Genomic DNA, 14,689 nt, shown 5'->3' with positions numbered 1-14,689 from the left:
GCCTGGGCTGCAGGCCCTGCCTCGCTGCGCTCTATGCACAAGCCACGCACAGGCTGCCCAAGGGGGGGGGGTCACACTAACGAGGACTCGCAGGGAGCTTTAGGGCAAGGTTTGCAACAGTGCTCGCCCGGGACTTCACTCCGTGCCCAAATCAAGGGCAACGATCCTCCTGTTTGGGGGCAGCAGAGCGAGTGCAGAACAAGCACAGCTGCGAGCACCACTGCTAATGCTGACCACAGGACAGCTTCTGCACATAGATACACCTCATTTCTATCGAGAGTGCTGGATCTCAAGGAGTATTGGAGGGCACAGTATTACACTCCTAGTGTACAAATATAGAATAGTAAAAAATAATGCCATTATGTTTACTAAAAGGTATGGATTTCTTAGCTTATTATGTCATCTTGATAAAAACACAAATGCCATTTACTTGTAATTATGGTACCATAGTTTTTGTTGCCTTTAAAAGAAAAAAAGAAAGCTTTTATCTTTAAAGCAAGCTTCCAAGTATTGACTTTTGGCACTAGCATTCCCCATGTAAAAATAACATGGTGCTTTTGGTTTCTCATCTACTTCTACTTATAACCATAACCTTATGGAACAGAAACTGGGGGCTACCTTTGGGTATACGGAAGGATGAGTAGAGATCCCTTTTTACTTTGGGCTCAGGCAGATAAATCTGAGTCCAGAACTTGCCAGGAGCTGCTGGACACAACAGATGTCAAACCTCTACCACCATCTGGATTGCTCTCCCATACCAGTTAGATTTTGACATAGAAGGTGTTCTTCTAAAGACAAATTAACATCTTGTCCCTGGCCCACCCTTTAGAAAAAAATATTTTATTTCATCAGGCTGGTAAAAGCCTGGTTTCCAGTCTGGTAATGGGGAAAAGCAAATACAGACATGCAGCAAGATAGAGGGAAAAACTGTAATAGATCCTAAAAAGGATGCAGGTGACAGACGCTTACTTTTTCTTGTCCTTGTCTTTCTTGGTTTGTTGAGAACCTGCCTGCTGAGCCTGTGACTGTAATAGCTGAGCTGCTGCCTTCTTCTTTTGGAAGTTGCTCAGCTCTTCGTCAAGCTCTTTCTTTTTGTCTTCTACCTTTTTCTTCTCTTCTTGGTGAGTTCTCTTTAGATGGTCAAACTTTTCATGGAGCTGTCCGGACAAAAACAAGAATTGGAGGGGAAGAGAAGTACTTTTTATCCCAATTACTGGCAACCATGCCTGGAGAAATCCCAGTGGTCCTGAGGCCTTGCTGCACTAACAATATGCCAGTTGGGCTGTCACAAGCATGACCGGTCTTGTGAGAGCAGCCCTGCAGCAGTGCATACAGAGCAGAGTTAAGCTGTTGGGGTATCAAGAGTCTCTGGGCACTTCCACATGCCCTGCCCCACTCCGCACTGCTTTGTTCCTAGTGTACCCAGCGAGCAAAGCAAGGCACCATGGTTACATGAAGTAAATGACCTGTGGACAGTACTCATGAACAGCTCCGTTACACCCTTCTACGTCTGTTCCCTCCAGGATAACCAAGGAAATCTCATCTACTTACTGGAAGTCTCTAGAAAGGAGAGACCGAGAAGGGCAGCTCTGGCATTTGCCCAGCTAGAGAGCCACTGCAGCTCCACATTACTCAGGGCAGCAGCCATCCTGATTTCCGTAGCAGGGAAGGAAAAGATGAGGAAGCAGACAGGACGCCAGCAGAAAGGCTGGTGCTTCCATGGGGTGACACCGCTGCAGCCGCTGCTGTCACGCTGCAGCACCTCCCCGCTCCAAGGTCTTGATCTCCCTCTGCCTGCCCAAGGCCACGGATACTCCTGCCCCGTTTTGGAGGCAGCGAACTAGGGCAGAGGACTTGCACAATACAGTCAGGCCACAGGTTTGTGGCAGAGCCAGAAAAATTATCTGCATCTTCTGCCTGGAACTGTTCGTGTCAGGCAAGCCCCTTTTCAGGCTCAGCATGGGAATGCAGGCATCACCTTTGCAGGACTCTCCTGGAAAACCCCCAGCTCACACCCTCATACCCACTCTTCTGTTACAATATACTCACATCTTTCTCTGCTTCTTTCAACTCTGCTTCCTTTTCCTTGACTCTCATGACAAACATCTGCCTCATTTCATCTTCCTTCTTCTGGAGTTCACCCAGGAATTCATTCCTCTTTGCTTCGTAAGTCTCTTGGAGACTGTTCAAAACATATAAAGAAAACAATCAAAGCTGTTTCGTGCATGCTAATGAGTTTCCAGCCCTGGCAGATTTTAGTGCATTCTCCTGTCACACAGTGTCACCAGAGGTCCTCAGTTGCAGCAGAGATATGAGCACCTCCACCAAAACAAGTCTTAGCTTGCTAGATGACAACAATGTGGAAACAAACTGGGGAGTCAGAAGGAGCACACAGTTAAGAATCCTGGCAATCACTTAGCAGACACAATGACAGGCCACCCAAACCAACAGCTGCTGCTCAAGTGCCCACGGCAACGGGCGATGCCAACCCAGCCTGCTCATCTGTTCGGCTCCCACCTTCTTCCCTCACCCACCGCTTGTCCTCAATCTCTTCACCTGAAATAAAGGGTGCGTGGAGCAGAGATTAGCACATCAGAGTGAGAAATTTGGCTTGAGGAAGGTTCATTAGGCACAACCCTGTCACAGAGCAAAATTCATGTTCAAAAGTCACAGCTAATGAATTCAGAGCAGGAGCTTTCTTTAGATAAAGGCTCCTTTGGAGATGCCTTTCTTCTTTAGCTGTCAGGGGATGCCAAGCCTCCTCTGAATAACCACATCACCGAATTCTTTCATTTCCTTATTCCCCCTTCTACTTCTTCGCGTTGCATTATATCCACAGCATCAAGATACTGCAACAAAAATTTGAGACACAAAACACATTGTCCATACACTTCAGATTCAGAGTCTCTTAGGAAGCCTGGATGCCAAATTGCCCTTCATTTTATTCCTTAAATGGTTTTAGATGTTTCAGACATAATGATAGTGTGGGAATGATAACTATTTCCCCATCATGCTTTTCTGGAAGTGCATTTTTTAAAGAAAACTTCACCGAAACGCACCAAATGTGCTGCTTCACCCACTGTCATGGACACACATCTAAGGGACTCATTAAAAAACAGGGTAGTGAACATCATAAACCCATTCAAGTCAAAGCATTGCCTTGCCTTGCATAGGCATATTCTTTTGAGCTGGGAATAGAACCTGACAGATGGGTTCCAGTCTTGGAGTTAGCATCCCAAACTGATGCGTGCTCCAAATCCCTCCTGAAATACTCCCAGGCAGGCTGCCCCAGAGCTGCCCTGCGCAGCGCTGGCCAACCTTGAGAAACCACACGATTCCAGCTGACCAGACACTGAACCAAGGAAACACCCATGAGATTTGAACACAAAGATCTTTTCACCTGGGAATAGGGCACAAGGCTTCTTTAGATACAGAACCACATCAAGAACCAGACTTGTTACAGCGTATACAACCCTACAACAGAATTGCCTGAAAATTCAGTCTTCAATTTCATGCTCTGACTTTGAGCAAATTTATAAATCCTCCCAAAATGCCTGTCTAAGGCTTGGGAAAAGCCCAAGTGCAGATTAAGCTGCACTGCTCAATGAGTAAAAAAATTGAAACTTGTGATTAGTCACATCTTGTAGTAAGGAGCAGCAGAGCCTTGCAGACCAAGACACACACTGCTAATCATATCCTATATGGCAAAGAGCTTCTTTTGCAAAGAGCTCTTTTCCAAATAAATATGTTCTAAGTGACAGGCAAGCAAGGATCTAACCCAGGCTCAATGCACATCTCAGCTTCAAGCTTAAAATCTACTGCTAAACGGAGGTCAGAAACCCAAATCTCCACTGAGAACCCCAACCTCCAGAAAAGCCAAGTTTGCAAAGGAACATGCTCTGTAACTCCAACCTGCATATGAAAAAAACACTCATAGCCCACAGAAGAAATAGTCCAGATTGACTTGGACACTTCACAGCTTGCTAAAAAAATTCAAAATAAAAAAAGGAATTGGCTTTGCTAGTAAACTAACATATGAATATGAACCTGGATTAGCTGAGCAACCTATTCTCCAACACACAATGCATAAGGATGCACTGTCAAAAAATTCCCAGTTTAAAAAAATTTTTAACAAAGAAATGCCTATAGGCTGCAGAGTGGCCTTCCCTAAAGCCCAGGTCCGGAGGAGGCTCGTTTTTGACGACTGGAGGAAGAATGGAAGGAACCAAACCTAATGCTCCCCTCATTTCAGATACACCTTGGCCTCTGCAATACAGCTTGGTCTTGGGGGTTTATCCTGCTTACGGGAAGGAGGCCCCCAGTGAACCACTCTGTGCTAGCATGTACCAGATGGAGAAGTTCTGTACATTTTCATTTCCTTTCTACTTATAACTTGGTCAGAAGAGGCCTCGTGTACAGGAAGTAATGGAAATTCCTCAGATTCCTGGAAGGGAAGGGCTGAGTCCATCTTAAGCCACTGCTCTCTAGAAAGGAAATCCAATAAAGCCTCACACTTGGGCTTGGTAACAGAGCTGGGCCCGGCTGATTTCATTGCAAAGCAGTGCAGCTGCATATTCTGAGCAAGTCAGAAACCAAGCCCTCACTTGAAAAAAGGCCCATGTCATGGCACAAACCCAGCTCTGCTCTCCGTGGAATGCTGTTTTCCAGAGACAAGGGATCCGGCAGCAGGTGTGAAAGGGGCCCGCTCTGCCTCGGGTTCTGGAGCCCACCTGGGATTCAGTGCTGAGGGCCAGACATGAGTTGTGTTCGTGGCCATCTGTGCTGGCCTCTGTGATCTGCACGCCAGCTCCTGACACATACATGCATTATAGGCTAAGTCCAGTGACACAGGGACGTGCACGTAATTCTGACTCTCCCTTGGGGCAGCAAGGGCCGTGGGATGCTGCTAGGAGGCATCGTTACTGGGGAAAAGGTAGGGAGGAACGGGAAACAGGAAACCAAGGGAGAAGACAACCCCCCTTCCGCATCTCCCACACAGCTGTTGTCCCTGGCTGGAGACTCGGGCTTTGGACCAAGCTGTCCAAGCCAGCACAAACTGTATTTAGCAATAAATCCACCTCCCACAGGAGAGCAGCTCTAAGAGCCAACCAGGCAACTTCTCCAGAATCACCCTTCTGCTCAGCACCGGCCCTGCAACACCCGAGTCACCTTGACCCCAGCAGAGCTGCAGTGGTGCTAGCAGCACGACTAACACCCAGCTACCCGAGCTGGCCTCAGCAGTCGGCAGAGCCAGCTGCCTGCAAGATGCCATCGAGCCACCAGTGGACATGAGGCAGCACAAACATCTCCTGAGCACCTCAGAGTCAGCTCTTGAGCTTCCCGACTGAACAGTGACTAGCGACCCACTAGTGTCAACTGGTGCCCATCAGACATGCTCACATGCATTGACTGCAGGCCACAATCAAGCCACCGTTGTACCTAGCAAAAGTGCCAGCCACACTGATGCAGAAAGGAACTAGGAGCATTGTCTCATGTAAAGCAGCGGACAACTTCGAACGTGGAGAGGAAAATCAGTCTGCTCAGACCCCCAAGGTACTGCTTGACCTAAGGAGTGTGTTCAAGAATCCTGGTGACATTTTACAGGCCCTAGAAGGAATGTATGCCCCTCCGCAGGACTGCTCATGTTTTCAGAATATTAAGGTAAAAATAAGCTTTTCTCAACCACTCAGCCCTTTCCTGCCCACAAATAGGAGGCCCTGAGGACAGATTTGCATGGCACAAGTTCTTTTTTTCAGTTTCAAGTTTTTCAGATTACCAGTTTATCACATCCCTGCCACTGTAACAGGATTATCTCCCACGTTCTCCCCAATCCCAACAACCCCTAAACCTCACAGCTCTCTGGCTGCCCGTGGCCCGAGTTAAACTCTCCTACCTGAAAGGTTTGCTGTCTGGATCTGTGTCCTTGAACCCCATCTCTTCCAGTTTGCAGCGCCTGTACAGCTCATAGTGTCGGGTGTGTGTCTGCTCTCTCAAGTCCTCCATGTTCACACGGATCAGCATCTCCCGCAGCTTCACAAAGTCACAGTGATTTTCATTTTCAACTGCAAAAGAAGCAGACCACTCATGGAGACAATGCTTAACACAGGAGCAAGTGTCTTGAATTTCCTGGAAATACCAAGAAACTAGCAAGATCTGTGTCAAATATTAGACTTGTCTAACCAACTCCTCCAAGTTATGCCCAGTATTGCCCTCCAGTTTAGGCAGCTAAGGGCAATAAATATCAAGTGTCTTTGGGATCAGACCTGGTTACGGAGTAAAACTGGGTAAGTTGTGCAGAACCGTCCTGTGGATACTCCCCTGCAGCTTCTCCAGACAGATAAAGAGCTTAAGCCACCTTCCTTCACAAAGCAAACACTGAATTGCAAAAGCTCCTTTCATGCAAAGGTCTTTTGGAGGAGGGACTTAGAGCAGAGATCTTGCTACTCGAGACAGATTTTGATACGACGCATCCAAACATCAGCATGTCTTTCAAGAGAGCAAGACTACTGGAACTACTAGGACTGACCCGTGCCTTTGGTAACCTACCCTGCACAACACCCCATGGGTATTGCCTGGCTTTTGCCATCTTGTTGCCAATCTTCACTTCTTCGGTGCTGCCAACGACGGCAAACGGAAGGTGGACCTGCCAGAGGAAAAGGAAAAGCGGGTTAGGGATTTGCTTTGTTGCTTTGCCAGCAATTGTTTCTGAATAAAGCTGTTTACGGTGGCAGCTGCGCTACATCTAAGTTGCTTAAGGTCCCTTTGCAACTCAACTGGTGTTTTACTAAAAGCAGTTGTGCAGCTTGAATTAGAAGCCTGCTTGGCCTTCAAGTCCAAAATTCTGAAGTCCTAAAAATACAGCAGCAAGATGGACATATTTTACATGTTCTACACCCCGGATTGTCATATGTTGTAATTACAAGTGTCTTACAAATGGGAAACCAATTTGAGCATTGAGGAAAAAAGTCTGTTAAGAAGAAAAAATAAATGACACCCTCTCAAGCAAGAAATGCTAAAAAATACGAGTACTTCTGCTGCTAGAAATAACAGCTAATATTTCCTCCTAAAAAAGACAAAACTCTGGGCAAGAGGAAGAGCAGAGCTGACCCAGCCCAGAGCTGACAGATCTGAGTCACCAAGCCCTGCTGTGTCCAGGCACTCTGGGTGTGGTGGGGATAGCTTGGCAACCCAGAACCCAGTCCCAGAAGCAGAGTCCCTGCCAAGATGGAGCTTGCCATGCCACAGCGCTCTGTCTGGCTTCCTGGCACCTGCGAGGGTTACGTCCTTGGTAGCCATGCTGTGGGCAGAGGCAATACGCCGGCCAGAGGTTTGGGGAGGGTCTCATAGCCAGCTTGCTCCAGAACGAGTACCCTCCTCCTCCGACACTACCATTCTGCCTTGGCTTGTACAACGGGCCACCTGGAAGCACTGTGCATGGATTTGCCCATGATATCTACTGCTGCTCGTCCTGGACAAGGGGATGGAGGCGAGAGGCAGAGTTCCCACCACAGACAGTCCCCGGCTCTGTCAAGAGGTCCAATGCTGTCGAAGGCGCCCTGCTCTCACTGGAAACCCAAACCAAGGCAGGTGGGAATCACCCTCCGCTGACCAACCTGTGGTCGGTTGGGACAGGAAACCCAAACCCCAGCCCTCTGCCCTGGCAGTTCTGGAGCCCTGCCTCCCATGCTCTTCCTTTCCTGAAAGGAGAATACCGCGACAGGGGGAGGATATGAACAAATGCTCAGACAAGAATCCTTTTTCAGACAAAGAAGTAAAAGCAGCCAGACAGCCCACGTGCTTTGTGCTCCAAAAGCCTTCTAGTCACCATGATTTCCGTGCTTAAACCTGAGTTTCAAAGCCAAAAGCAACACAGCACTCTGGCTTGTCTTTGGAGGAGGCCTGAAAGCACCAAGGAAAACAAACCCCCAGAAGCAAACGTACACTCATCGTCGCGTTGATCTCCGCCACCGTCTCTTCGTCTGTTGGGAACTGGTAGATCTGGACGCCGTTGCTGACCAGCTCGCTCATGATTTTACTCTTGAACTTGTGCAACTCATTTTTTGCTATGGTGTCAGCCTTGGCAATGATGGGGATGATGTTCACCTGCAAGACAAGGACATCCGCATGTGGAGAACTGTACAGACTGCATGACCAGGAAGGTCCCACAGTGGTGGCCCCAGAAGCACGTCGCAAGCCAGAGTCCCACCCAGTGAAAGGCCTTCTTGGGGCAGGGGGAGCTGCTGCTGTCAGCACCACTGCCTGAGACAGGATATACATGCAGCAGAGATGATGGCCTTAAAAAGAAGTCAAATGCAATTTGGCAACATACTATTTCCTGTGTGTCCTACTTAACTCCCACTCTGAATTGGCTGGACAGGAAATGCTGTCACGGATTGTTATGAGCTGGTCCAGAAGAAGGAAGTTGCCATGTAGGTACTTGTCCCGCTGAGCAGCAACAGACCGGGCAATGGCAAGTGACAGGCCTGGACAACAGCCTCCCGCAGGGCTCTGCCCAGGTGTTGTTCCCGACAACAGCCAGGCAGGCAGCAGAGTTGCTGGAGTGGGAAGCAGATGGTCCAGGCCCTACCAAGTGACACAGGCGGCAGGGCTGGAAATAACAGTGACCTGCTTCCCTCCTCACCCTGCCCTCACAGGCTCGGCTGTGCTGCAAGACTAGGCTCCGTGCATCCTGCACAGCTCTAACACTATCAGCAGGGGAAGAAGCATGACAGGGTTAGCATAGATACAAAGACTAAAAGCACACCCTCTCTTCCCTAGACAGGCTGTTTGCTACACCCAAGGACAGTATCCAAGAGCCAAGGGGAGACTTTTCCCTCTGTCCTTTATAACAAGAGACAACAGTGCTAGTGAGGAAGATGTTAACATTAATGTGAAGAGGATTCAACTACATTACTAGAAAAGCCTGTCATATTACATAACTTAATTCTCTTCGGAGGATGCCCCCAAGTTATTAATTCACCTTTGCCGAAAGAACAAAGATGAATGTCAATTAGCTCATTTGGGAGAGATCTTATGAATCCTACTGCAACTCAGGGGCTAAGGATGGCTCCCCCGTACTGCGGAACACCCAATCGATAGGCCCTTCCAGGAAGCAGAACCATTGTCATCAACCATCTCCTGCAGCAGCTGGGTCCAAGGAGCCAAAAGCACAAGATGGACAAATATCAACTGTCTTATGATGTAAAGCAGGAGAGAAACCTTGGGCTCAACTAGCTAGACTTTACATTTGTGTTTCAGTTGCTTTCCCTAAAAGAACAAAGAACAAATTTTCTGCAGGTATCTAATAAGAAACTATATAACATATGGGGTTTCATTCCTCTTCTTGCTCATCAAGAGAGTAACTAAGAAACTGCACAGAGTAGCATACAAGCTCAGATACTTTAGCTTTCTGCTTAAGTGGGTGGGCATGGTCTGAATAACATGCCAATTGCCACAGGAGCTCAGATCACTGTGTCTAGCCAGCTGCAGCAGAGTGCGCACACAGACAGAGCGTTTTGATTTTTTTCATTGATTAGGAACATCACCTCAAGTGTTCTGGATGTGCTTCTCTCCATCACACACACTCATCAAACCAGCTTTTGCACTGAAGCCTAATTAATTGATCGAACAAAGTGAAATGAAGGAAGGAATCATGCTCTTTCCAGTGCTGGAACCAACAGAGTTCAGCTTTACTCCCTCATTCTTATTTATATATGAATATAGGGAAACACACGTCTGTTTTCTCAGTAGTCAACTGATCTCTAAATGAATGTGTCACTGAATTTGGCAGAGTTAGCCCTCAACAAAGCAGCAGAAAACAGGACCTGCTATGGCATCCTCATGAGGAGGGAGTTTTCCCACTCTTGGATTGTCATCTTGACAGGGTGGCTGCAGAGCCAAGCTTTTAAGCCACAGGAGAGTCAGCTGGAAAACAATGAAAACCCAAACTCTTATCAGCTCTCTCTGCAGAATCCAAATCAGACTGACCCATCCTAGCAGCTTGCCTGAAGCGCTAAGGTTTTCACACCACACATCTGCAATCACTGCCTGCTTAAAACAGATGGCTTCAGTGCAAGTCTGGCCAAGCCTGTGAAAAACTAATAAAAGCACCAGCTCAGTTATAACACAGGCAGCAAGTACCTTACTGTCGAGTTTCTTCATGGTGACCAAGTCTAGGGACTTCAGCGAGTGCCCAGTTGGTGCAATGAAGTAGAGGCAGGCATGAATCCTAGTGTCGTGGTAGTTGAACAGGGAGCGTTTGATCTTCAGCTCTTCTTGCAAGTAGGCTTCAAACTGTGCATCAATATATTCCACTATGGGCTTGTAGCTGAGGAGAGAGAAAACAGAGTTGAGCAAGCCAGGGCATTTGTTGTTTGGACAACACTCAGAGAGCCTCAGAGCTGCTCTCTACGTTAGGGGGACAACGACGGCCTTGGGACCTTCCGTCCACAACCAGCAGTCCCTTCTTATCAAGTGTGTTTCCAATGCGCACACAGGAAAAATTTCAAGACAAGGTTAGTCAAAGGAAAAAAGGAAATGGTAGAGACCTGGGGGCGGGGGGGCAGGGCTAGGTACATGCCAGACCACATGTTCTGGAAAATGTATTTTGCTGTTGTCCATCAACTCATGAACTTCTCTGTGACTTTAAGAGACAGAAGGATGGAAGGAAAAAAAAATCACATGAGAATATAAAGAGCTTGTCAGGAAGTAAGCCAATGAACAAAGCTCAACAAACACTGCACTATTTGAAGGTGTACACTGGGGGAACAGTTTCAGTGGGGACAAAAAGATGCCATGGTCTGACTTCTGTACTTCTCAAAGGAAAACTTGGGTACCTCATAAACCCCTGCCATCCATGGCAAGCTCCTTATAGACGGCCCTAAGCTCTCTAGCCCTAGGAAGCCCTTGAGGGAGGACATTGAGCTCAAGGCACCCAAATAGTATTGCCACTGCCTTAAGTGCAGTATTCATAGCTGCATCTACATCCTCCTTAAAAAAGCAGCTGTGAGAAGGAAGTAAAAGGTCAGGAGTTTCCATGTCCTCCTGAAACAGCTTTCTACCAGGCAGCCACCAATGCTTTGGAGTGGCCTCTCTGCTCCAGCTGCCAGGGAAGCTTTAGGAGGAATTGCCGAAAACTCTAGGCAAGTACATCAGACTACATCATGATTTACTGCGTGAGAGGCACAGGCCAAGGCAGCTGGAGCTGCAGGAGAGCCACCTGCATGAGGCAGAATGCCAGGGACTCACAAAAGACCATGGAGCACTAGTCATTAGCTCACAGGCACAGAGGGTATCAGGAAGTCTCACTCAGAGCCTGCAACACTGCCAGTTCCTCTGCTTCTGGACATGTGGTTTCTGGTGAGGAGACCTCCAAAAGCTCAGGTAACAGATGTGCTGCAAGAAAAGGAGTCAAAAACACTATTCAAGGCAGGTCATGCTGATGAAAGCCTTGTAAAACATGGACAGGAAAAGGACTGGCAAGGAAAGCTTGGTGCACAAAAACACCCCCAAGGCAGTAACAGTTAACAAACTCCCAGCCGTGCTGGGTCTCAGCAGGACAAAAGCCATAGCTGAGTCCTGACCACCCTTCTCTAAGTGCAGGCGAGGAAACTTGGAGGGTTTTAGCTGCCACCACTGCCAGTTCTACTGCTTACAGACTGAAGCGAATGCCAAGTGAGCCAGTAGCAAGGAGCCCCAGGGCATCCCTGCTCCGAGCACCTGCTCCTCTTCCAAGTGGCCTTCACTCCGGCCCAGAAGCATATGGCAGGATGCAACACCCTGAGCAGCCTTCAACCGCTGCGTGTGCCTCTCCACGTCCGCTCGGGAGCGAATAACAGGGCAGCAGTCAGGAGCAGGAGGAGCAGAGCAAGGGCAACAGGCACATTGTTTTGGTGTCAGCACACGAAGTGTAAGCATTCCCAAATAAAGTAATTTTAAATACGAGTAACTTAAAAATAATTACGTTGCAGAGCAGGTAGTTGAGCCTGTTAAACTGCCATTTAACAGAGATTGAGGCAAAGCTTGCTTTTAAGCTTGCCTTATCCAAGAGCTCAGGTGAGCATCTGTGCCAGTCCTCACGTCTAGTAGGTTTTGCTCAGTGCACATCGTGCTGGCCAGAGTGCCCTCTCTTGGCTGAGTGCAGGCAAGAAGGTTGTTTGCAACCCCACAAGGGAAGGCGAGTTGACTGCAACAAGGGAAGGTATCACTCAACGGGAAGAATAGTGCTAATTAGTTTATTAAAAATTGTAATCATAGAATCACTCATTTTATCACAAGAACAAAAGCCCATATGGACAGACAGAAGGGGCTGCGTAGGCTGCTGCGAATATTTACTTTATGCACCAGAATAATTAGTACCTTGCCTAAAGTGAAGCCCACCTGGACTTGGGCAAACAGTATGAGCATAATCTATAATTTAAGTTCGAGCTCTCCAATAGATAGAAATACAGCTGCAGTTTGAAGACAGGCTTCCAAATATTTACATGTTCAATTTCAGCAAAGATTTCAACCCAGCCAGCCAGAGGCAGAGGGCAGAAATGCAGTTCCAGTTTTGTCATCTTCTAACTCATCTGTTTATTCTTTGCCTTTTTTTTTTTTAAACTTTTACCCGTCTCACAGGGCTAGCAATATTAGCTGCTATCCCCAGCAGCTCCAAGGAACATCAGTGATCTACCCTGCTCCCACCAAGAGATCAAGCCCTTCTGACCTCAGAGCACGTTAGTGTGAGGACGACTTGGTTGCGCAGAAGTCACTCTACCTGTCATCCTTGTTAATCTGGTCGCCAAATCCAACTGTGTCTACGATTGTCAGCTTCAGACGGACGTTGCTCTCCTGCAGCTCGTAACTCCTGGCTTTCAACCTCACGCCAGGCTCATTGTGCGTAGCAGGTTCGCTCTCAAACTTGGTGTTGAACAGCGTGTCCATCAACGTCGACTTGCCGATGCCAGTCTCCCCTGGGCAAATAAAGGCTCCATTAGGCACCTTCCCTTTTGCCCATCTCCTTCTCTACTGCATTCATTAGGGTAAGGAATGATATCACTCTGGAAGCAATGGAACTGGGATACACGCCTATGGTTCAACAAAATAACCTCCGCAGGAACAGATGCCTGCTGAAACAGCCCTCATCTTTACCAACCTCCCAGGACCAAGCAGGGGACTTGGTGGATATTGGGACCCCTCAAGGGTCTCTAGACTGCAAGCAGCAATCCAGGAATGAAAACATGTTTCTCAAAATAAACAAACCCCCTACTTAAAAATGTGCAGTAGCTGTGTCCACATAAGCTAATGCCACTGCTCAGCAGCTGCCTGTGGCTCTATGTTACTCGACAGCTCATTTAGCTGACGGCCACTGAAAAGCTGACTGCTTTGGCGCTTGCCTCGGGATGGTAAGTGAACATCACAGTCCAGAAAAATGATCAACAGGAGATATACTTGGCACAGCATTCCTGGCCTGGGAAGTTGTAGGATATCAAGAACTATTATTTTTTAAAAAGTGCATGAGGCCAAGATAGCAAACAGGCTTAAGATGATAGCTTATAATGTAGGCCACATAGAGCTCAACTCACATGAAAAGATGAGTCCTCAACTGACACGCTGGGCTCATCTCTGCAGCAACATTTCTCCATGAGCTGCTAACATGCACGCAGCCCTGCTGCACCCTAAGGGCTTTGCAGCACTTCAGCCACATGCACTACAATTAAAAACCTCACATTGCCATGCCTAACAATTGCAGAACCAAGTTTGGGAAGTTTGTTTTTAAGGGAGAGATTCCTATTATTTGCACACTTGCAGCAATCTGTGTGAAATTTCCATTTGGGGCTCAACAAAAACAAGATGACCAGCACATTTTACAAGAGAAAAGAAAACAAATTGCTACCTTAATGGAGGCAAATCAAGTCATCTTAGCAGAGCAGTATTTACTCCAAGAGAAAAGGGCAATTAATTTATGCCATTTTGATCAGAGTACTTGTGAATAGAGATGCTCCCTGCTGAATTTTAAAAAGGTTTCATACTGTTAGGAGAGTCACATGGCAGTTGGTAGCATGAACGTGCAGAAATACGAGCTCTTATCTCCCTTTTCTCATCCTTAGACACACACAGTTAGAGAGGAGTCTAGTTGGGTCACCAGCCTTTCCTTTCAGCTGGCTGTGCTTGCTCTGTGGACAGAAATTCTACACATCACAGAAAACCACAGGCTCAAGGCAGCATTTATTTCCAGCTGCTTAAGGTAGCTGTTTAGAAGGGGTGCTATATTCTGCTTAAGTGACCCAGAGAGAAGCTTTGGGGATTGCTATTCCAAAATAGGAACAGAACCCACCTATTCCACCAGGAGAGCAGTTCTAGGGGACATCTTTTGGAGGGTCATTAATGGGTCAGGCAGCTCTGGCACATGGTTCCCTGGGATCTAACATTAGATTTCTAACTGTCCAGCAGCTACAGAGAGTGCAAGGGTGACAAGCAACTCCCCGTCCTTTGCAGAGATCAGTTATGACCCCTTATTTCAGCTGAGTAATTCAGGAAAAGAAACACAGGAACCCAGGCTAGAAAAACAAGGAGCAGCACCAAGATTAAGAACAGCAGAGAGTAGGTGACAGGCTGTGTTCTCAAGCGCTTCGTTGAGAGACTAAAAATGGCATTGCTTCCAAATGGAGAAGCTCTGAATCCAGAGAGACAGGCAGGCAGAGCCTGG

At 47.6% G+C, this 14,689-nt stretch overlaps 1 protein-coding gene across 2 annotated transcripts in view; it reads right to left on the bottom strand.

Moving 5' to 3' along the window:
• Positions 1 to 306: 306 nt before the first annotated feature.
• The window catches only part of SEPT11 (septin 11), a 37,704-nt gene continuing 23,321 nt past the window's right edge, over positions 307 to 14,689 (bottom strand). The window contains exons 3-9 of one of the 2 annotated variants that reach the window (XM_026042745.1): positions 12,758 to 12,953; positions 10,141 to 10,327; positions 7,942 to 8,103; positions 6,547 to 6,643; positions 5,894 to 6,062; positions 2,050 to 2,182; positions 307 to 1,157 (exon numbers count right to left, since the gene is read on the bottom strand). In XM_026042745.1, coding sequence (XP_025898530.1) covers positions 966 to 1,157; positions 2,050 to 2,182; positions 5,894 to 6,062; positions 6,547 to 6,643; positions 7,942 to 8,103; positions 10,141 to 10,327; positions 12,758 to 12,953 — 1,136 coding nt within the window. In that variant the 3' untranslated portion in view covers positions 307 to 965. The remainder of the gene's footprint in view (positions 1,158 to 2,049; positions 2,183 to 5,893; positions 6,063 to 6,546; positions 6,644 to 7,941; positions 8,104 to 10,140; positions 10,328 to 12,757; positions 12,954 to 14,689) is intronic. The other variant, XM_026042746.1, reaches the window with a different exon arrangement.

This window comes from Nothoprocta perdicaria, unplaced genomic scaffold (assembly GCF_003342845.1).
Source record: "Nothoprocta perdicaria isolate Ctin4 unplaced genomic scaffold, notPer1 scaffold_313, whole genome shotgun sequence".
In the NCBI taxonomy this organism is placed as follows: domain Eukaryota; kingdom Metazoa; phylum Chordata; class Aves; order Tinamiformes; family Tinamidae; genus Nothoprocta; species Nothoprocta perdicaria.
This window is presented reverse-complemented; position numbering and strand designations above follow the sequence as displayed.